Source organism: Hyperolius riggenbachi, chromosome 10 (assembly GCF_040937935.1).
Source record: "Hyperolius riggenbachi isolate aHypRig1 chromosome 10, aHypRig1.pri, whole genome shotgun sequence".
NCBI lineage: Eukaryota > Metazoa > Chordata > Amphibia > Anura > Hyperoliidae > Hyperolius > Hyperolius riggenbachi.
This window is the reverse complement of record NC_090655.1, coordinates 130441322-130464139: the sequence shown is the minus strand read 5'-3', so window position 1 is coordinate 130464139 and position 22818 is coordinate 130441322. Positions and strand designations below refer to the sequence as shown.

The 22818-nt window shown below is 43.7% G+C and overlaps 1 protein-coding gene across 1 annotated transcript; it reads left to right on the top strand.

The window, feature by feature from the left end:
* The first annotated feature begins 402 nt into the window (after window positions 1-402).
* On the top strand, window positions 403-22469 carry FUT11 (fucosyltransferase 11). Its single transcript, XM_068258042.1, has 3 exons — window positions 403-1555; window positions 16293-16912; window positions 19923-22469. Exons 1-3 carry the CDS (start codon window positions 539-541, stop codon window positions 20068-20070), a joined length of 1785 nt encoding a protein of 594 aa, XP_068114143.1. The 5' UTR covers window positions 403-538; the 3' UTR covers window positions 20071-22469.
* Window positions 22470-22818: the final 349 nt, after the last annotated feature.

Sequence of the window (22818 nt, the reverse complement as noted above, 5' to 3'; positions counted from 1 at the left end):
AGTTTATTATTTTTTATATATACCAAAATCTGAATAAATGAAAACAATCAAAGAAATACATTATTTGCAGAAACGTGAAAGTGGTGAGGTCAATAGAGTGCTGCTGTCTCATGCACTGTGTGTGCAGAAGGTTCTAACAAGTTCTCATTTGCTGGAGTATCTAGTTGAAAAATCAAGGTAGTTTACTCCCTGTGCTGTCTGACTCAACTGTCAAGATCCATCAAAACCAGAGAACTAGCAAAACAGAATTGCAAGGCAAAGAGTGTTTTCTGAAAACGGCAGTCCTGATTGTAAATGCTACATAGGCAAAATCAGAAGTGAAAACAAAATAGAATGCTTTTTTACGTTGTCAATAAAGTTCATTGAAAAAAAAAACAGACTGATGCATCTTTCCTAAGCAGCCACATATACAGGAAGCAGTCAGAGCTTTTGGGAAAACATGCAGCTTCCTGCAAGAGAACAGATGTAACTGTAATAGAGAGTCTTCTAGTGCAATGTACAGCATTCTAGTGACAATCTGGCTACAAAGCGTTCAGCTATGAGGAACAGGAAGGAGGAGAAGGCACCTTGTCGCAGAGGGACTGCTGTTAGGACTTGCCACTTATATTACAGCACAGAATCCAAGAGCAGGAGGAAAGCTAAAACTTTAAAGGGATGCTTCTGTCAGCTCTGCATGGCACAGTACTGCAAGAACAGGACTATGGGCATTTTTTCATCAACAGTCCATGCTACCTTTCACATTGCTGCTTTGTTAGTTTTATGTCTACTTACCTGTGTGTGGGCTGGTTCTGACTATGATCAGTGGGATAACCCTGGACCTGACTATAATGGAGGAGAAACAATGCTGTCAGATCAGGGAATGGATGACATAACCCAAGACGTCGTGCATAGTGAACAGCTATCTGAGGACACTGATATAGTGATGGAGCAGAAATTAGTGACCATGCCTGGACAATGGGAGCAGTCTTCTTTCCAGCCCAATAGTGCCTTTGCCACACAAGATTTGGGTGCTATTGTGGTAGACTCTTACAGAGGTCCAGGGAACAGTGATACTCGGAACAACAAACAGTTGCCAATTCTCCTATGGTGGAGTGAAAACCTGTTTCCACACTTTCCTGGGGACACCGAGCGGATTGATTGTCCCCAAAGCTCTTGCATGGTGACAAAGAACAAGAGTGTGAAACTGCATCAGAGGACTAAATGTATTATTTTTTATGGCACAGATTTCAGGGCATATGAAGCTCCTCTGCCCAGGCTGCCCCACCAGACATGGGCACTATTTCATGAAGAATCTCCAATGAATAATTATGTACTGTCACACTTGCCAGGGATCGGGCTGTTTAACTACACAGCCACCTTTCGACGAGAGTCTGATTACCCGCTCACCTTGCAGTGGCTGCCTACTATCAGTTATTTACACCACCCAGCGGTGCCTTTGGCAGAGAAAAATATGTGGCGTGAGAAGGGATATGCACCTGTGCTGTACATGCAGTCCCACTGTGATGTTCCTTCTGACAGAGACCGCTATGTGAAGGAGTTAATGAATTACATTCAGGTGAGTTATGTCCTCTCCAATGCCAATCTCTCTTTTTACAGCATATTTAAAGTGATTACCTCTGTAGTAAAGGGAATATGGGGGATTATATTTATTTCTGTTAAAACAACGCCAATTGTCTTGCTGTCCTTGCAGATCATTTGCCTCTAATACGTTAAAGGTGCATACACACGTCCAACTTTAAGCCTGATTCAAACTGGTCGCTTGAACAACTTGAAGTACAAACAACAAGTCATTCAAACACCCTGTACACACTGACCAACAAAGCGGCTGATATCCTAATTTATATGTCGTTAAACGACTGATCAATTGACTGTATGTTTGAACGTCTATTAAAGTGTGTACACACGTCCAACTTTACACCTGATTGTAATTTGGATCAGTCATTTGAACGATTTGTCAGGCACACAACAGGTCATTTAAACGTCACGTACACACATCCAAACAAAACTTCCGACAAACTAATTTACATGTCTAACAAAAGAAAAAACAGGGCACCGAGAGCCCAATAGTGCAATATAGTTTTAACAGAGAAAATCTGTCTAGATAGTTCGTGCAGAAATATACTTACAAAAAAGGGTCACCAGCAGGCAACCACTTGAAAGGCAGGTGGGGAGAATTGGTACCCGACCCCACTCGGGTATAAAAGTCGCTCTCTGTAGACAGGAGAAAAAAGGGGGCGTACCCCTCCACCAAGGGTGGATAAGTAATATGTATCAAACGCAGATAGAACAGAGGCGCCAAAAAGAGTAAAAACACTATTATTTAAAAACAGTAAAAAGAGGGAAGGTAAGGTGGACTTACCTCCCTCTAGCAGTGGAAAACAAAACTCTGAGGTAGAGTAGAATGCATTTATTAAACAGTGTAACTCCTAAAGATGCAACGCGTTTCGCGGGCCACAGCACCGCTTCCTCAGGCCATACAGGAGTTCAAAAAAGCTGTAAATGGGACATATACATAAATCAACAAAAAGGCATCAAACACTGACAGAGGCATACAGCTGTAACATTAGAACATAAATTTCATTATAACCAGCATCTGCTGGTCTGTGAAGGTCAGATAAGTCTATCTTATCTAAGCAAAAAACACACACACACACACAAAAAAAAAAATTACAAAAAAAAAAAAAAACACGCAAAAAAAAAAAAAAAAAAAAAAGTTGTGTGACAGTGGGGAGAGTGCATGCTCTCTAAACTGTTTTTACACTTGCATAGTCTTGGCGGATATATCATTGTGACTGTTTCAGTCCGAATATACATGTGTAAAGATTCTTGCATTAGCTAGAATATAGTAACCCTCTCAGCCCGATTAGCTGCATTGAAAGCAGGCTCAGGCAGAGTAGGATCACCTAGGATATGTGCTATATAACACTAAATGCTTATAAGTAACAACAAGACATTTACCAAGTGCTTGCTCTAAAATTAATGGCAGTGAAAGAACGATGTGTAATAAGGTGGTAGTGTCTACTACCAGTGGAACAAAAAAGCGAGGAGCTGGCTGTTAGCCAGTGGGTGACATACCTGTATCCAATCCAAGTATTGAATGAGCACCTCTGTGCGGGCGTGCTCCATAAAGCCTCTATTTGTACTTAGCTAGGAGAGGTGGGGGCCAATCAGTGTGCGCCACGCGCCGGAGAAGTACGCCCACCATCGGCCTGGCCAATGGGGAGATCCGGTGGAATTCCAACAAAATGACGCCTATGTGGCGGTCGCCATCTTGTGGGTTGGAATAGGAATGTCTCCTGTATGGCAGTCGCCATTTTGTTGGTTTGTATGTGGGGCAGACATAATAATGTCGCATGGGAGGGCGGCCGCCATCTTGTGGGTTAGAAAGGTACTTTTGTGTATTGATGCTTCGATGGTGGCTGCCATTTTTTTGGTGGGGAACCAGGAACAACTATATGAAGCAGAGTGCTGATTGTGTTAGACAATTCGGGAAGCTATTTGCAGAGACAATAATTATAAACAGCATATGATCAATAATCAAATATAAATAAACGTGCAACGGGAAAAAAAATAATAAACGTGCAACGGAAAAAAAAAATAATAATAATTAAAAAATTTTGTTAATAGGTATCAATCTGGTGTTATGCTGAAACTTAGACATGATATATAAAATACTCCATAAGATATCAGATTAAATGCGATGTATAATAAAGGATGTATAAAAAGAATGTATGAAAAACATTCTACAAGGTATCTAAAAAGACCATACAATATCGAATTGATAATATAAAAATAAATATAAATATAGATGTAATAGACAATATGGGTATAAATGCATGTTATTAAATAAACCTTAAAAAGGACTAAAAATTCTAAGACATCTTAAAAAGAGAGCGACTAGAAAAGTACATAAAACATTCGGTCAGGTTGCTGCAGCCGGCACCATAACAGATTTCCAGTTTATGAGTAGTGTAATTAAAAATTAGTATATTTTTTCCAGAATTTCATTTAATCCATCCGGTACTAGACTTTTTAGTATCTGGATCCAGTACATCTCCTGTTTTTTTAGGGTATCAAAGGAATGGGGCAGTGAGGGCGGTAGTGCTTCAATGAAGGTGAACTTAAGGAAGTGAGGGTCGTTGTTGTGGTGAGTGCCGAAGTGACGTGAGACGCTGTGGAGGGGATAGTTATTCAGGATGTTCCTTTTGTGTTGGCCGACCCTGCTCCGGGCCGTTTGTGTGGTCCGACCGACATACTGCAGTCCGCAGGGGCATGATATCAGATAAACAATATTAGAGGTGTGGCAGGTGATGTTTTGTTTGATTGGATACACAATGGTGGTGGCTTTAGATTGAAAGGAGTTTGATTGGATGATGAAAGGGCAGGCGAGGCAGCGTGCGCTGTTGCAGGGGTAGGATCCTGCACCTCTAGGGTCCTCTTGTATTTGAGTGTTCTGTGTTTTTAGTCTACTGGGTGCAAGAATGCTGCGGAGATTGGGAGACCGTCTGAAGGTCAAACGGGGGGTGTTAGGGATGCAATGTTTAAGGAATGGATCCGCCAGGAGGAGCTCCCATCTAGATGTTAGGATATCCCTGATGGTTCTATTTTGAGCACTATATTTTGTAATAAATCTTAGGCTGTTTGTATAATTATCAGTGTTTAGTTGACGGTCTTGTGTAGGTTGTGTAATGGATACCGGGGGAGGACGGGAGGCTTTATATTTGGCATTTTTTATGAGTTTCTTGGGGTATCGTCGTTCTAGGAACTTTTGTGTTAAAGTAACAGATTGTGTCTGAAAATCTGATTGGTCCGTGCAGTTGCGATGTATTCGCTTAAACTGGCAGTAAGGAGTATTGATGGTCCATGGCCGATAATGAAAGCTGTCAAAGTGTATATAGTTATTCGCATCGACCTTTTTAAAAAATGTTTTGGTTTTTATGTGATTGTTGTCTATGAATAGTGTCAAATCTAGAAAGTCTATGGTCAAGGGGTGGTGTGTAGAGGTAAATTGGAGACCGGCCGGATTATTGTTAAGGTAGTTAGTGAACAAGGGTATATGTGATGGGTCTCCTCGCCAGATAAAAATTAGATCATCAATGTATCTTTTGTAAAGTACTATATTATGTGAAAACGGATGATCGGTGGTGAATAGAATATGTTCAAGTAGTCCCATGGACAGATTAGCATAGGAAGGTGCAAAGGAACTGCCCATGGCAGTTCCAGTGCGCTGATGATAAAAATGGTCAAGAAACGAGAAAGTGTTATGGGAAAGGATGAATTCTGCACATTGTATCAAAAACTGTTTTTGTGGGGTGGGCATGAGAGGGTTCTGGTTTAAAAAATGGTTAAGAGCAGTAAGTCCGAATGAGTGTGGTATGTTAGTGTAGAGAGCAGAAACATCGCAGCTCAGCCAGCAATAATCCGGTTGCCATTGTTGTTCTTTAAGTAGTTTTATGAGGTGATGAGAGTCCTTTAAATAGGACGGGAGTGTTAAAACATGTTTTTGCAGATGTGTATCAAGAAAACGGGAGAGGTTGCTTGTGGTAGAATCTATTCCCGATATTATGGGGCGGCCGGGGGTTTTTGTGATGTTTTTGTGGATTTTTGGCAAGTAGTAAAAAAACGGGGTTTTGGGTCGTGGGTTGATGATGAAGTTTTTTTCATTTTTAGTTATTATGCCAGTAAGAAAGGCAGAATTGATGAGAGATTTTAGCTGTTTATTGTAGTCCAATGTAGGGTCGTCTGACAGGCGTTCATAGTGTGTCTGGTTGTCCAGCAATCTATGAGCCTCCTCTAGATAGTCTGATTTGTTTAAAATTACAATTCCCCCCCCTTTGTCCGCTGGCTTGATAACCAGTTCATGGTTGTTTTGGAATTTATGTAGGGCCCTCCTTTCATTATGTGTGAGGTTTGTATTACATGGTAATGTTAGATCCATTTTCTGTAGGTCATCTAAGACCATTGTATAAAAGGTTTGGAGGTGGTTACCCTTAGATCCCGTGGGATAAAACCGTGACCTGCCCTTAAGTTCAGTGGTGATGTATTTCTCTAGGGAAACCTCGTCTGGATTCACCGTGACCGGTGGAATGGAGTCATTATTGGTTATTATTACTGAAGTGTTAATGGATGCTGATTGGGTTGGGAGTGTATGAGGGTGTTCAAATTTTTTCATGAAAAAATGTCTTTTAAGTGTCAGCTTACGGGTGAAGGAGTTTAGGTCTGCAAATAGTTCAGAAAGTTTAGAAGAGTTAGTGGGGCAATAGGACAAGCCCTTTTCAAGTAACCTGGTTTCGTCTGTAGTCAAAATGTAATTAGAAATGTTGAAGATACATTTTCTAATCGAGGTATCTGTGGTAATGTGATCTGACATAGTAGCGGTGGGGGCTATGTGGGTTCTCTCTTCTCTCTTTTTTCTTTTCCCTCTAGATCCTCTCTTTCTGGGTCTGAGAGTTGTCGCTTGGTTGACCCCTTGAATTTGAAGGAGGCCCTCTGAGCTATGGGGCTTGGTATTGGTAAGAGTAAGGTGTTTGTGGTCAACGTGGAGGGAAGGTCTAAAAAAGGGCTGTTTGCAGTGGGGGAATTGCTATTATTTTGAGCGTCTGGTGTGGCCCTAGTTGGTTCTGGACACTGAGAGGTAGAGGACGGAGTGTCATTGTCACAATGGTTTTGGCTGCATGGAGACAGGATAGATTCGTCATGAATGGTAAGTTGTGATGCTCTCAGGTCTTCATCTGGTTCAGTAGATACCGGGCTATTTGTCGGGGGAGAAGGGTTGGGGTTCGATGTGAGGGAGAGGGGAGGTGAATTGGGAACAAACTGGAAGGAAGGTGGTTTGTTAGGTTTAAATTGTATACGTCCTGTTTTGGACAGAGGATAATTCTTTTTTGGGTGTCCTTTAGTGGTCAATTTCTTTGCAGTTTTCGTTTTTGCTAGAGGCTTGTTGAGGGGGAAGCCAAAAATGGTCCCCTTGGCTGCTGATGTCGGGTGGACCACCTCCCCGGGCCCAAGCGGGGCCGGCTGGATGTGTTGCTCAGGATTGCATGCTGTCGCGGGGGGTGTAGGGTTGTTGTTTCCAAGTGGTTGGGGACCTGGCTCTGTATTGTAGGTTTTCGTGTTTAATTGGCTCATCGTATTTTGCTTCTTGGGAAATAGGGTTTTTTCCAACATGGTGGTGTGGGCAAAACTAAATTTGGGGGGATTGTAAAGTGGAGGAGGAGGGATGGGTGTTTTTAGAGCCGAACTCGGTGGTGGGAAAGTGGGTGGGGGTAATGGATGTGGTGGTGGATAGGGTGGGAAGAAGGAAGGGGGCTGTGATCTGGGATGTGGTATCGAAAGGCTCATGAGTGGTCGTGGATGGGGTAACAAGGTGGGCGGTGGTAGTGAAGTGGGGTTGGGAGCTGGTGGATAGGAGGACGGGAACCTGGTTTTTCGTTCCCTTTCCCTATGTTCTGCGTAAGCGAGCCTGTCTCTATTTAATTTTCTAAGTTTCGTATCTATTGTGTCCAATTCAAATTTTTTTATGCAGGAAATCAGATTCGACATTAAAGGTTGGTATTGCCTGTTTTTGGTGTGCAGTGAAAGAGTGTTTTTGGATTCTGTGATGATCGGCTGCAGTGCTTCAATTAGTTGAGTCCTCTTTTTTATTATTCTTTCCATCATACCCCCCGTGCATACTTCTAAATAATCATACCACTCTTCTGTGTAAATAGTGTCTTTAGGAAATGAAGAGAGGGTCTTAATTCGGATCCCGTCAGGAGAAATCTTCTCTTCTCTATAGGTATTTTGCATAGCTATATCGGCCTGATTGAAAAATTCGTCCTTCAAGGCCGTTTCTAGTTTTTGAAAAACGGGTTTAAGATCAATCTCTGGCAGGGACTCTGTTATGTGTGTAGATGTTACCGGAGTGTCCGGGATCGTGTCTACTTGGGCACGGAACTGCGCCAGGAGGCACGTGCGATGGCTGGCTCGTTCTTCAATAAAGTCCATGTTGTTTGTATTGTGTGGGCTGCAATCGGTGCTGTCACTCTGTGCTGTGCAGAGGAGGTACTTGTAAAACAAGTGTTGTTTTTTTTTTTTTTGTAATTTTTTTTTTTTGTGTGTGTGTGTGTGTTTTTTGCTTAGATAAGATAGACTTATCTGACCTTCACAGACCAGCAGATGCTGGTTATAATGAAATTTATGTTCTAATGTTACAGCTGTATGCCTCTGTCAGTGTTTGATGCCTTTTTGTTGATTTATGTATATGTCCCATTTACAGCTTTTTTGAACTCCTGTATGGCCTGAGGAAGCGGTGCTGTGGCCCGCGAAACGCGTTGCATCTTTAGGAGTTACACTGTTTAATAAATGCATTCTACTCTACCTCAGAGTTTTGTTTTCCACTGCTAGAGGGAGGTAAGTCCACCTTACCTTCCCTCTTTTTACTGTTTTTAAATAATAGTGTTTTTACTCTTTTTGGCGCCTCTGTTCTATCTGCGTTTGATAATTTACATGTCTGACTGTTTGTCCGACTCCAATTCACTTTGTTTTACTAGTTGGTCAAATGACCGCTTGTACACACATACGGACCTGACAGTCGTTTCAACGACAAGTGGTCCAACTGATCCACCAAGCGGATCGGGCAAACTGGCTGTTATCAGTCGCTCGACTGCACGTACACAAGTGCGAATGACAATCACGAAAATCAGGACGTGTGAACGCCACTGATCCAAAATAAAAATAAAGGTCAGCCTCGCTTAATATTTCTAGGGCTGTAAGGTCTGTACAAAAACCATCCGACTCCAACTCCTCAGTTTATGAAACCACCGACTCCAAGTACCCACAATGGCTCAGACTCCTTAGTCTAATACATACCAGGGCTTTGGATTTGGTACAACAATCATCCGACTCCTCAGTTTATGAAACCACCATCTCCGACTCCAGGTACCTAAAATTGCTCAGACTCCTCGACTCCACAGCCCTGTATATGTCTAATAATGCATATTTTATAAAGAATACATACACTCCATCAATTTTCCCATTTGATTCCCTGCAGATTCAATTCATCTGCTGGGAATCGATTCTCCAAAATTTCAGAACAATTTTAACTAAAAATATATGAAAAGTATCCATCAGACAGAATGGAAAATTAGAATTTGATTGGGGGCATGGCAAGATCATTGGTTGATCAATGGCTTATAGCTTTGCACTGCGTCAAAGAGTGCAATGCTGTGGTTCGATTGATTTTCAATAGATTCCCTGCTGGTATCTTTTGGAAATTGATGTGCTATGTGTGGTAGCAATCGATTCCTTCTGAATTGATCCTTTTCAGGAAGAAATCGATTGTTTCAGAAAACTTGGTAGAAATCTATAAAGGTACCCATACATCTAGCAATTTTGGCAGCTGATCAACCAATAGAAAAATCTCTCTTTGATCAAATCAGATCGGAGAGAAATATGTTTGGCCGCCATAAACTACAGGCCGATTCCTGATCAATTTCAGCGTGAAATCTTTCGGCAATCGACCTCTTGATGTCACCTTGCCGCCCCCGCCATTGTTCTCCTTAATGTGCCTCCTCTTCCACGTTCCTGCCCCACGTAGTTGCCAGCGTACTGCATGTGGGCGCATGTGTTACGATTATTGCATGCCGTTACGGCCGTGCACCCAATCGCGCATGTTAGCCCGAGATTTCCCAGCATGTCCGATTGATACATGTGACCAGTTTCGGCCCGAAATTGGTTACATCATCCATCAGGCATGCTTTTGGCGGCACTGATTTTTATCCGATTCGATATTCACTACAGAATCGGATGGCCGCCAAATCTACAGCTGTATGGCTACCTTAAAGGACAACTGAAGTAAGAGGGCTATGGAGGCTGCCATATTTTTTACATCTAAGCAATGCCAGTTGTCAGGCCCTCCTGCTGGTCCTCTGCCTCTAATACTATTAGCCATAGCCCCTGAACAAGCATGCAGCAGATCAGGTGTTTCTGACAATGTCAGATCTGACAAGACTAGCTGCATGCTTGTTTCTGGTGTTATTCAGATACTACTGCAGAGAAATAGACCAGCAGGGCTGCCAGGCAACTGGTATTGATTTAAAAGGAAGTAAATATGGCAGCCTCCGTATACCTCTTACTTCAGTTCCCCTTTAAGTGTATGGCCAACTGCAATTCCCCTTTAAGTGTATGGCCAACTGCAAGTGCAATTCCATTTTCCCCATGTAAAAACTCCTTGCCAAATTATATTTATATTATATTATATACTTTACAAAGCACAATACGACAAGGGGAACATAGATATACTAACGAAATGTACAACAGAGTTCTAAGCAGCACAAATATTGTGACAAAACCAGTAAACATTAGGAGGAGGACCCTGCCCTTGCGAGCTTACAATCTAATGGGTAGTGGGGGACACACTAGGTAAGGGGGTGGAGGATGGATGAGGCCGTGACCTTTTGCCTCTGATTACATTGTGTCAGATAAGTAAATAAGGGCTATAGAATGTTATAAGCTTGTCTGAAAAGGTGTGTTTTAAGAGTGCGTTTGAAGATGTCCAGGTTTGGAGCATGACGTACAGGCTGTGGAAGAGAGTTCCAGATAAGGGATGATGCTCGTGTAAAGTCCTGGATGTGAGCATGAGAGGAGGTGATCAGCTTAGAGGCCAGGAGAATTTCTTGGGAGGAGCGAAGGTTGCGGGAGGGACAATATCTTGAGATTAGTGATGAGATGTATGGAGGGCACAACTCATGGAGGGCTTTATACATTAGAGTCAGGAGTTTGAACTGGATCCTCTGGGTAATGGGTAACCAGTGGAGAGAACGGCACAGTGGGGCTGCATCGGAAGAGCGTGTGGAGAGGTGAATGAGGCGGGCCGCTGAATTTAGAAGGGATTGGAGAGGTGCTAGCCTGTTTTGTGGTAGACCACAGAGCAGGGTGTTGCAGTGGTCTAGGTGGGAGATGATTACGGCATGTACAAGCATTTTGGTGGCCTCTTGTGTGAGGAAGGGATGGATAAGGAATATATTTTTGAGCTGGAAATAGCAGGTGGTGGTTAATGAGGCAATGTGAGGTTTAAAGGAGAGCTCTGAGTCAAGTATAACCCCCAAGCAGCAGGCCTTAGTGGTTGAGGTTATTGGGGTGTTGTCTACCATTATGGTTGCAATTGGTGGGGGTGTAGATAGCGATGGTGGAAAAAAATCACAATTTCCGTTTTACTCATGTTGCGTTTGAGGAAGCGGGAGGACATAAATGCAGAAACGGCACATAGACAGTCGGGGACTCTAGATAGTAGTGATGACAGATTAGGAGCTGAGAGATAGATTTTGGGTGTCATCCGCATAGAGGTGATACTGGAAGCCAAAAGAGTTGATTAGTTGTCCCAGGCCACGGGTGTAGACTGAGAAAAGAAGTGGCCCAAGAACAGAGCCTTGAGGAACACCAACAGACAGTGGGCGTGGGGAGGAATTGGTGTTAGAGAAGGACACAGTGTAAGAGCGACCAGAGAGATAAGAGGAGATCAGGAATGTGCTTGTCCCTTGATTCCTAAAGATGACAGTGTCTGCAGAAGCAGAGCATGATCAACCGTGTCAAAGGCAGAGGAAAGGTCAAGGAGTATTAGAATGGAGAACTGGCCTTTGGATTTAGCTACCAGTAGGTCATTAGCAACTTTCGTGAGGACAGTTTCGGTGGAATGGTGTGTGCGGTATCCAGATTGAAAGGGGTCAAGTAAGGAGTTGGTAGAGAGAAAGGCAGACAGTTCTGAATAGATGTGACGTTCCAGCAGTTTAGAAGCAAAGGGGAGGAGTGAGACAGGACGGTAATTGGATAGAGAAGTTGGATCAAGAGAGGGTTTTTTGATAAGTGGTGTGATGATAGCTTGTTTGAATAAGGAAGGAAAAGTGCCAGTGGAGATAGAAAGATTGAATAGAGTTATTAGAGCGGGATTAAGGGAGGAGGAAAGCTGGGGGATTAGATGGGAGGGAATGGGGTCCAGGCCACAGGTAGTGAGATGTGCTTTGGAGATTAGTGAGGAAAGACACTGTTCAGTGAGTGTGGTGAAATATATTATAGTGGGAGAGTGGTCTTGTGGATCGGGGGGAAGGCAGTTTGCAGTGGGCGAGGGTGCAGGTGGACAGAAGGAATCTACAGGTGATGGTTGAGCTGGTAAAAGTGGTTGCGTGTTGAAGCTATTACGTATTGCATCAATCTTGTTTGTGAAGTATGATGCAAAGTCGTCAGCTGACAGACATGTGGTAGGGGGAGGAGGTGGGGGACGAAGTAGGGAGTTAAATGTGTTGAACAATTGTTTTGGGTTGTGGGACTGTGAGGAAATGAGCGAGGAGAAATAAGACTGCTTAGCCGAGGTGAGGGCATCCCTGAGCTCCTGCATAGTTTGTTTGTAGTGGTGGAAGTCCTCTACAGCAGTGCTCTTTCTCCAGCACCTTTCTGCCACCCTGGAGCGCCTTTTCAGCTGTTTGATTTGTTCAGTGAGCCAGGGCTGCCTGTTAGTTTGGCGGGGGAAGGTGGTAGTGAGTGTGGCAGCTGAATTCATGTCAGAGGAGACTACACTAAATAAGTAACTGGATGCTGCCTCCGGGTCAGTGTAGGATGACAGAATACTTAGAGGTTGCAAGGCCTCAGTCAGGGTATTGAGATCCAGGTTGCGGTAGTTCCTGCGCATGACCGTATGGCATAGTGTTGGTGGAGTTGACGGTAGAGAAGAATTGATTGAGAAGGTAAGAAGGTTGTGGTCTGAGAGGGGAAGTGGAGTGTTATGGAAGCTTGAAATAGAACAGAGGCGGGTAAAGACAAGGTCAAGAGTGTGGCCGTCTTTGTGGGTGGAAGTGGAGGACCATTGGGCGAGGTCAAACGAGGAGGTGAGAGAGAGCAGTTTGGTGGCAGTAGGGCACTGTGTCTGAAGGACACAGACATGTGCTGTGCAGCGGAGCGTTCTGACAGCGCACTGCTGCATACATTTTTAAAGGGACTCTGAGCACCTCTCATGGGTATGCCTTTAAGCCAGACGACTTCCAACAAAGTCGTGCTATGACTCCTCTGGAGGAGCCTCTTGCAATGGCCATGCGTGTCACTTCCTCTTCCTGCTTCATTCAATGATGCACTTCTCTAAGGCCTGGAACCCACTGAAATCCGCAAACGCAAAACGCAACCGCTAGCGGTTTGCAAGCGGATTCATGCGAGTTTTCGGTCGCGTTTTGCAACAGTGTATTTTTTTTCTCAGCGGTTGTGTAGCGTTTTGCGTTTCGCGTTTTTATCCTGATTGGTCCTGTGAATTATTTTTAATTTTGTTACAGTGTGCTGAACCGCAAAACGCTAGCAAAACCGCTCAGTTTAGGTTTTGCTGAGCGTTTCTGCTAGCGTTTCAACTTTACATTGAAGCGCTAACGCTCCCAAAATGCTGCAGGTCCTGCGTTTGCGTTTCTGGGAAACGCAAACGCTCCTGTGGAAGTTGCCCCATCTATTAACATTAGCTGAGCGTTTTGGCAAAACTCTAGCGTATCGCAGCGCTGCCAAAATGCTCAAAAAAACGCTCTTGTGGGTTCCAGCCCTAACAGAGACGACAGAGGTGACCTGGAAGTTATAACGGTACTTTTCCATTAGCCGGGCGCATCCACTAGGTGGCGATAAAACTCCACCAGAATTACATCTTTCCCTACTATCCATGGCGGCCTGGAGGGGGAATAGTAATTAACGCCACCTAGTGGATGCTCCCAGCTAACGGAAAAGTACCGTTATAACATAGCCAAGATGACAGCCGCGATTTTTAAATTGAAATCTAATGAAAACTATTTGGTGTAGAACGGCATCAGGCATCAAATGAAAGAGGAGAGCACAAGCTACAGAATGGTATGCATCTTTAAGTACTGGTTGGAGTCTCTAGGCATACCCATGAGAAGTCACTTTAACACAACGCAGAGCTGTCCCATTCAGTATAGTTGAATGAGTCAGCTCTGCAATGGAGAGCAACGCAGGTGGCATGTATTTGTGTAAATCGCATGGCCACCTGCATTGCAAAGTAGTGTCAATAGTGTGCCCAGGCCCTAAGCCATTTAGCATATAGGATTACCAGACCAGCAACCAGCAGTTCCAGACAGATGAAAAGACCACAATCTGTGCAGCCACAACACCTAGCATAGACAATAATACCAGGTACTAAATAAAACTGCACGACATCTGTTGCCACATCAAATGTAGAGAAGGCCCATTGAGGCCTTGTTCACATTGCGTCTGTCTGCAGTGGGCTTTTTTTAACGCATTTTTTAAGACATTTTCCAGCAATTTTCTGCGTGTTCGCTTGTTTTTGTAAGCGCTTTTGGAGAGCACTTCCATCTTATGATGCGGAAAAAAATCCGGAAAAAATAAATACGATGTATTTTTTCTTTAAAAATTCTCACCAATGGCTTGCCAAAGCGATTTTGTGAGTCTTTTGCATTTTTCCTATACCTTGCATTAAGGCAAATCGCTTCAAAAATGGCCCAAGCGCCGCTTTTCAAACCGGATCGCAAACGAACCGCTCTGATATGAACTCTTTCATAGAGAATCATTGCACAAGCGCTTTCAGGGCGATTTAGAAAATCGCCCGCACTTAAAATTTTGCAAAAACGCCTATAATCTGAACAAGGCCTAACAGAATACTCCACGTTACATTATATCTGTTTAAAGAGACACTGAAGCGAGAATAAATCTCGCTTCAGTGCTTATATTCAGCAGGGGCATGTGTGCCCCTGCTAAAACGCCGCTATCCCGCGGCTAAACGGGGGTCCCTTACCCCCCAAATCCCCCCTGCAAAATCTACGACCAACTTGGTCGTAGATTTTGCTGCTGTTGAGGCAGGGCTAACGGCTGCAGCCCTGCCTCTCAGCTCCGTCTATCAGCGGCTCATTGCCGCCTCTCCCCCGCCCCTCTCAGTGAAGGAAGAGTGAGAGGGGCGGGGGAGAGGCGGAGATCCGCGCTGACAGACGCGCGTGAGGCAGGGCTGCAGCGGTTAGCCCTGCCTCAATCGGGAAGAGATCCCCGGGCACCACGGAGGGGATTTGGGAGGTAAGGGACCCCCGTTTAGCCGCGTGATAGCGACGTTTTAGCAGGGGCACACATGCCCCTGCTGAATATAAGCTCTGAAGCGAGATTTATTCTCGCTTCAGAGTCTCTTTAATGGAGCTCAGCCATATCATCAGTGTTACCCATAGTGGGATGCAGCAAGGCTGGTAGCACTCCATTATCTGTGCTGGTTTATTAGCCAGTCCTTCATAAGCAATGCCATGCAGGCAGCTAACATTTAACACCAATGGCTTGTGTGTTGATGGCAGAAGTTTAATACATTTTTGTATTAAAGATAGTAATCAATTACTACTATTCACTGCAAGTATTGTACTGCTCAATGCAGTACAATGGTAAGGGCCATCATTCCCAACAAAATCCATCAAAAGTCAATTGATCGTTCTTTTTTGGAGCAATACATTGTTGGCAGAATGATTGAATCTGCCAGGTATTGATAAGAAAAAACAATGAAGGATACATAGGGGAACTCCTTTGTACAAATGGAGGCTCCAGGCATGTATGGACAGGAGTCCTCATACCCACCGCTCCCCCCATTTACCTCTGCCCCCTCTATCACAGTGTAACCCCCCCCCCCCCCCATAAGTCGTGTCCAGTTCATGTACTACTGTGCAAGCATTGGCCCAAAGCTGCTTATTCTTGTTTGCGTTCCTGTGCCCAGTAGAGCTCTGCACATGCACAGTAGTGCTTGACCTGGCCGACTTGGCGTACTTACTTGTAAGCCTGGTACACACTTTGCATTTTTATTGGCCAATGATTGGCCAATTTTACCACCTCCATGTAGTGTAAGGGCCAACTGATTTTGCATACTATGATCAGAGTTGTGTTGGTAAACTCTCATACTGCATGGAGGTGGTAAAATTGGTCAGTGATTGGTCAATCAAAATTGGACGTGAATACCAGGCGTTAGTTCCAGGACAATCTCTGTATGGATTTTGCTTTATTTTATCCCTATGTTTGTGCATGTTTCCTCTGGGTACTGTGTTTTACTTGCACATCTTACGCTTTCTTTGAAAATTGGCATGACTGTGGAAACGGCAGTAGATTGTGAGCCACTCCAGGAGACTGCTATTGATATTAATGGACACCTGTACAGAAAGTGGACTGTCACATAAAACCATTACAAATGATCCACTTACTATCTTCAGGTAGCTTATGAGGCATTAGGAGTGGAAAGGGGCCAAGTTCTGTATTTAGCACTGTTGAAAAGATGATGTGTTTCATTTTATGTATTACAGATTGACTCATATGGCCAATGTCTGAAGAACCGCCCATTTCCAAATAAAAGACTCGAGGACACTTCAACAGCCACTACTGAAGATACAGAATTTATGGCATTCACTGCTAGGTATAAGTTTCACCTAGCAATGGAAAATGCCATCTGTTCAGATTATATGACAGAGAAACTATGGCGCCCCATGCATCTTGGGGCTATCCCTGTTTATCGTGGTTCTCCTTCTGTGAAGGACTGGATGCCCAACGACCACTCCATTATACTAATAGATGACTTTGCATCGCCCAAGCATTTGGCAGAGTTTATCCTCTTTTTGGACAGGAATGATGAAGAGTATTTGAAATACCTTCAGTACAAGAAACCTGGAGGGACAACCAACAAGTTCCTGCTTGACAGTATAGACAAGAGAGAATGGGGAGTGAATGACATGACAGCTCCTAACTACCTCAATGGCTTTGAATGTTTTGTATGTGACCAGGAGAATGCCAGAATACGAGCAGAGAAGAGGCACAGAAAATGGAACAGCTCACCTCCTGAAAAGCAGATTGCCAACTTCAGTCACATGGGATGTCCTATGCCTGTGCCTGGGCTGGGAAGTGCTGAAGAGCTTCCAGAAAATGACAGGTACAACTATTATGTATTTATCTTAATAGACGATTCTGTGTGTATTTAATTTTCCACGTATCCACAGTGGTCCCAAACAAGGATATCTTTTGTATGAGATTTTGTCTGTGACAATTAATGTTGTAAGCTTTATTGCCCACAATAGTGTCATTTTCAGAGCAGCATTGGTCTTCTGATGTTTCTTAATTCAGCATGTGACTTAAAACCTTAGGCTGAATTCACACTGTGCGCGAGGCATTACACACGTGTTAAAGTGGACCTTCAGTCTAATCTACTAAATCCTGCAGCCTTGCCATAAAAAAAAAAAAAAAAAAAAAAAAAGTTACATTCACCTCAGAAGTCTTGTCCTGCGAAGCCGTCCCAAAGTCCCCGCATCACCTGACTTTCAGTGCCTGGCCCAGCCTCCCCTCTCTCTCCAGAGAATAAGCCAAGCTATTTACTGCAGTATACAGTTTGACTTTTTCTCTGGGGAGAGAGGAGGTGGGGACAGGTGGCGGAAATCAGGTGATGCGGGGACTTCGGGACGGCTTCGCAGGACAAGGCTACTCAGGTAAATATAAATTATTATTTTTTAAAGCAAGGCTGCAGGATTTAGTAAATTGGTCTGGCGGTCCACATTAAAATATATGTGTGAACTACAATAGAGACTAGACATAGACTGCATGCAGCGAGTTAGAGTAACATGATCATTTACACTGCAGAGTTGTGAACAGGCTCATAGGATTATATGTTCAGTGAGTTTTACTGCAACGCAGCTGATGTACTCAGTGATATTTTAATTGATATTGGGCCAATCTGATTGAATCTGCTAGTAAGCAATGCTGCAAATGATTTCCATTTGATGGTTTTTCAGGTGAAATTGATTGATTTGGTTGAACCCAAATGCTACAGGTCTTTAATATAATAGAGGCCTTTAATATAATACAATCATTTATCTCAAAACGGGAGATAGACAGATGTGACTTGCACCCAACACAGACTGGCAGACCCACTCCGGATTCACCAGCTCCACTGTGCTCACAGTAATAAGCATTCCAATTAACCCAGAAAGGAAAAGAGCTGGCCACCGATGGGTTTAATCCGTAAGGTACATCAAAAAATGTAACACAAAAGGGAAAGAACAGTCTAACAGCCGTTTCACAGTGAACCCCTGCTTCTTCAGAACCTGCGTTATTGGCCTCTGATGAAGCAGGGGTTCCCGGTAAAATGGCTTTCAGGCCATTCTTTCCCTTTTGTGTTGCCTTTGTTTGATGTACCTTACGGATTAAACTAATTCAGCATTAACCCATCCATGCCCAGCTCTTTTTTTTTTTTTTTTTCTTTACTCTGGTTCAAATGCAATCATTTGTATCAGATGAAACACTCTGCCTATTGGAGACCACCACAGCAGGACAGTGGTGCATGCAGCATTACCAATTGTGGGCTGCAGTGGAATCTGAGAAATACGGGTCATAGCTCAGCCTCCGTGCTCCAATCAGGTCTGGTCACATACCTCAAAAATAAAACCTTCCCTGAAAAGAACATGGAGGCTGAACCTCTTCTAAAAAATTTTTTTTTTTATTGTGCTGCTCATCTTCTGACTGTAAGGCAAAGTTCAAAGGGGGGTGTTGCAGTGCGGTGTAATGAGGCATTTTAGCGCAGCAAGTCGCACTGCAATAGTAGGTCTATGCGATGTTAATAGTGCATCCAATGTGATGTGATCCAACAGTATTACAACACGTATAGTGTTTCACATAGTGCCTATGTCTCTATTGTAGCCTAGTAGCTTCCTTTTGGAATTCTGGCCAGTTTAATTTACCTGAGGCTTCTTCCAGCCCCCTGAAATCCTTCTGGTCCCTTACCGGCTTTCTGCGCCACTCCGTTCAGCTGCTGTCCTCCTCTGAAAGCTGGCCACCTCAGCCAGTCACAGGCACTTGTGCATCTCCTTGATCATGCTCCAATGCCCGGGAGTGTTCTAGGCATGTACAGTAGCAATTTCTACTTACTGCGCGAATGCAGATTGCGCCTGGCAACAGGAGCACCATGAAGGAGGCGCGTGGCATTAGGCGCTTATTCAGCTGTTAGAGGGGCAGAGTGGCTGAATGGAGCAGCATGGAATGACATTGAGGGACCAGGAGGACTTTAGCAAGCTGGAAGAATCCCCAGGAAAGTAACTGGCCACAATTATATTCACTTAAAATTTCCTTACATTACTCGATTTGAAGCATCGATATTAATGCCCCAACTTGGCCGCACAGTCATAATTTTGATAGATTTTTGGACTAAATCGGTGTAAATTATCAATCCGGCATGCTTGAAAGGGCTCGGTCGGGTGCGTGGTGCTAATGGCATTCAATTCCCAGGTGACCGACGGACCTCTGGCCGGTCTCCCCCCATGTGTAATGTGTACACCTCGGGCCTGTGGTGAGTGTGTCCACTGGTGCGCCCCCTCCAAGTTCATGTTCTCCATTGCCATCAGGTGCCTGTATCCCATGACTTAACAGCACAAAAGTGGTCAAACACATGCTACCGGCTCACGGGGTATGTACACATAAAAAATATCAGTAAGGCTTCGTTCACATTAGGCAACACGTATGGCCGTGCGTTCGGGACGCAAGCATACCTGATCGCAAGCCATCCACATTGCTGTGAGTTGCGCTGCTGATCCCATTCATTACAGTGCATGGGATCAGCAATGCGCTTTGCCAAAAATTTATGCAGCAGTGCGATTGCGCAGCACTCATAGTCTGAACGTTAGAAGTGCTGCTATGCACTTCTGACATGCTTGCTGATCGAACTGCCGAAAAGCGCACAGAAGCGTGTGTAGTGTAAACGAGGCCTAAGATATGACTTTTTTTTTATTTAATACAGCATCTATTTGGTCATTTTTCACTCGTTAATATTACCATATATAATAATAGCACTGGCACATGATTTCTTTATGGACTGTCCTCATTGTGTCTTTAGATTTTCTTTAATTTGCCCAACCCTGTGCTATGTATTTATGTAATATGTCTGTTTTGCCTTTCAGCTGGAAGCAGATGTGGCTCCAAGATTACTGGCAGGGGTTTGACCAGGGAGAGGCACTTACCGCCATGATATTGCGAAATGAAACAAGCCACGACAAATTCTGGGATTTTATGCATGAAATGTACATAAAGAGGAACATGGGCCATTGATCTCTATATAAAATATGTTTTCAAACCTGCAACTATTTTTAATAACGGATGATGACAAATACAATTACGTAGACTCAGTAACCAATGGGTTCCTGTTACCATGGTAAAACACATTTCAGAGACTAGATGACTTAATATGTCTTAGAGAATGTAGAAAATCATTTTAATAAGAATGTGCAATCTTTACTTGATTCTCCTCCAGAGTTAAAGCATTTTTCTATCATTTCATTTTTTTCAGAATTTTCAATTTTATTTGGCCAAATAAGTTTGCACTTACAAGGAATTGGACTTGGAAGACTTTGTTTTTCTCACTTTTTATTCCTCATTTAAACTTGCAGACTCTTTAACTGCAGAAAAGGCATAGAAGCGGGTAATTTATGCATACCAAATAAGTGTTTCTTTTTGGACTGTTACAGTGTTTGTATCTATAGAAATACCAAAATGGAAATGATGAGCATGTAGAGTCACATGCACAACAGACTGAAACCCTTCTCTGGATCTCCATGCCCACGCTGCATATGTATGTGCTTACTTGTGATGTGGCTGATCACCATTACTGCCTGGCAAAGCTGTAGAAGTAGCTAAACATAAAGAGAGGAAATGAGTCAATTCTCAAAGATATTTACAGTATGAGAAATCCCTGTATTCTGTGGAAGTCTCCCAATATTTCAGTTACCTGATCTGACTGGACTAGGATAGAAATCCTTGAAGGTCTGTGCGAGATGGAGTGGAATCACCATTGATTTGGTTTTGAGTGGGGAACAATCAGGAAAGTCGATTAAATGAAGCTTGAAAATCAGTGTTCCTTACAGAAAAGTGCCCTGAAGATATCCATAATGTTTCTGCATCTCTTCCTTCCACAGATTGTGATTGAGTTGGGCCATTACTGATATTCCTATAAAAGTTGTTTTTGTGTGCCATTACCATGACTACTGCACGTTGGATGTCATGCACCTGGTATACTATACATAAGCCAAAGCTGTGCTGGAGGCTGCTATTATTTATTCAAGTATTTATATAGCGCCGACATGCTATTGATGACCTTCTAAAAACACTGTCTGGCTGTTAATCTTTTGAACTTGTTTTTACATTAATGATGAGCAAAAATTCGACTGACACGCAAACCTCCATTGAAAGGGAGGGGATGAAGTGTTGAATTGAACTCATCAAAGCCTCTAAGTTCTGCTTAAATAACCAACTGCCAGCCAATTGTTCAGCTGCTTCTGCTTTGATAGGTGCAGTTTCTTTCACTTCCTGGATTAGAGGATAGTTGCATTTTAGGACATTTTTATTGTTGTCACTATACTGGACTATTGGCTTTGCATACCGCCCAACTTTTTGAGTTAAGAAAGAGGGACACGCCTCTGCTACACCTCTAATCATGCCTAGCCACACCCCTAGTCACACATATCACATAGAATTCATAAGCAGAAGATGTAGTTTTAGCATACAAACTACAGTGGTATTTTCTATCATCATTAGTTTTATTTCATAACAACATTTAAAAGTAAAAATATATCAATTTAAAGGATGGGAGTAAAGCTTAGAATCAATTACGGTAAAAAAAAAAATTCACAAGAAAAATGCATATATTTACACACGAGTCCTGAAAGAGAGACAAGTGAGGAACAGTGAGGGAAAGGGGGATTGGGTTCCCAAAGAGGGACTGTCCCTCTGAAAAATGGACAGTTAGGAACTATGACTTAGTTTAGTAATGTATACAAGGCAAAATCTCATCATGACAGCCAAGTCACTTGCATTGTTAGAAATAGATCAACAATGGTAGCCTTCATATTTCTTATACAGCAGTTTCTGCTGTAAATCTGGGCCTGGCTGCTCTGACCACTGTGCCCATTAGAGCGTCTAAACATTCTCCACTAATGTCTATATGCTGACAATGATGAACAAAAATAATCTCCTAATATGCTGATGAGTCCCATACAGGAAGCAGAAGCTGGAACTACAATTCAAGGCTTCTATTAGCAGTTCCACAGGTTCTATATTAAAATGCATATCATATTCCTGACTGGTCAGGAGGAGAAATATTTACATTAAAAAAAAGCATACTTAGCGATGAAAAACATATTTTCTTCTAGGCTCTGCCTCCTCTTCTTCCTGCCAGTGCAGAGGAGTCTGATGTGCGTACTTTAACCACTTAAGGACCAGGGGATTTTGGAATGATCGGTGCTGCGTGGGCTCTACAGCCCGCAGCACCGATCAGGTAAAAGGCAGGGCGATCAGACTTCCCCCCCCCCCCCTTTTTTCCTCACTAGGGGGATGTCCTGCAGGGGGGGTCTGATCGCCGCCGGCTACTATTGATTTGCAGGGGGCTCCTCAAAGCCCCCCTCCGCAGCGCTTTCCGGGCTCCCCTGCTTTCCCTCCCTCTCCCTTATCCTGTGTGCGGCGCAGGACGGATATCCGTCCTGCGCCTGATAGAATAGGCTTCTGCCTATCAGATGCCGGCGATCCCCGGCCAATCAGAGGCCGGGGATCGCCAGTCTACGTCACGGCGCTGCTGCGCAGCAGCGCCGTGTGATGTAAACAGCGGGGATTCCTTCCCCGCATGTTTACATTATGCGTGCGAGCCGCGATCGGCGGCTCGCACACTGTTCACGGAGGCAGTCTCCGTGAACTGGCATGGAAAAAGTTTCCATGCTATACTACTAACGACCCGCCAACGCCTATGGGCGTTAGGCGGTCGTTAAGTGGTAGTCTACCCCCACTGATCTCCTTTCCTACTAGATTGTG

Bases quoted from the DNA above. Each gene is read 5' to 3' on its own strand.
- FUT11 (XM_068258042.1), top strand. From the start codon at position 539: ATGAGGAACAGGAAGGAGGAGAAGGCACCTTGTCGCAGAGGGACTGCT. The intron at 1,556-16,292 runs GTGAGTTATGTC...TATGTATTACAG, and splicing joins AGTTAATGAATTACATTCAG to ATTGACTCATATGGCCAATG. The intron at 16,913-19,922 runs GTACAACTATTA...TTTGCCTTTCAG, and splicing joins GAGCTTCCAGAAAATGACAG to CTGGAAGCAGATGTGGCTCC.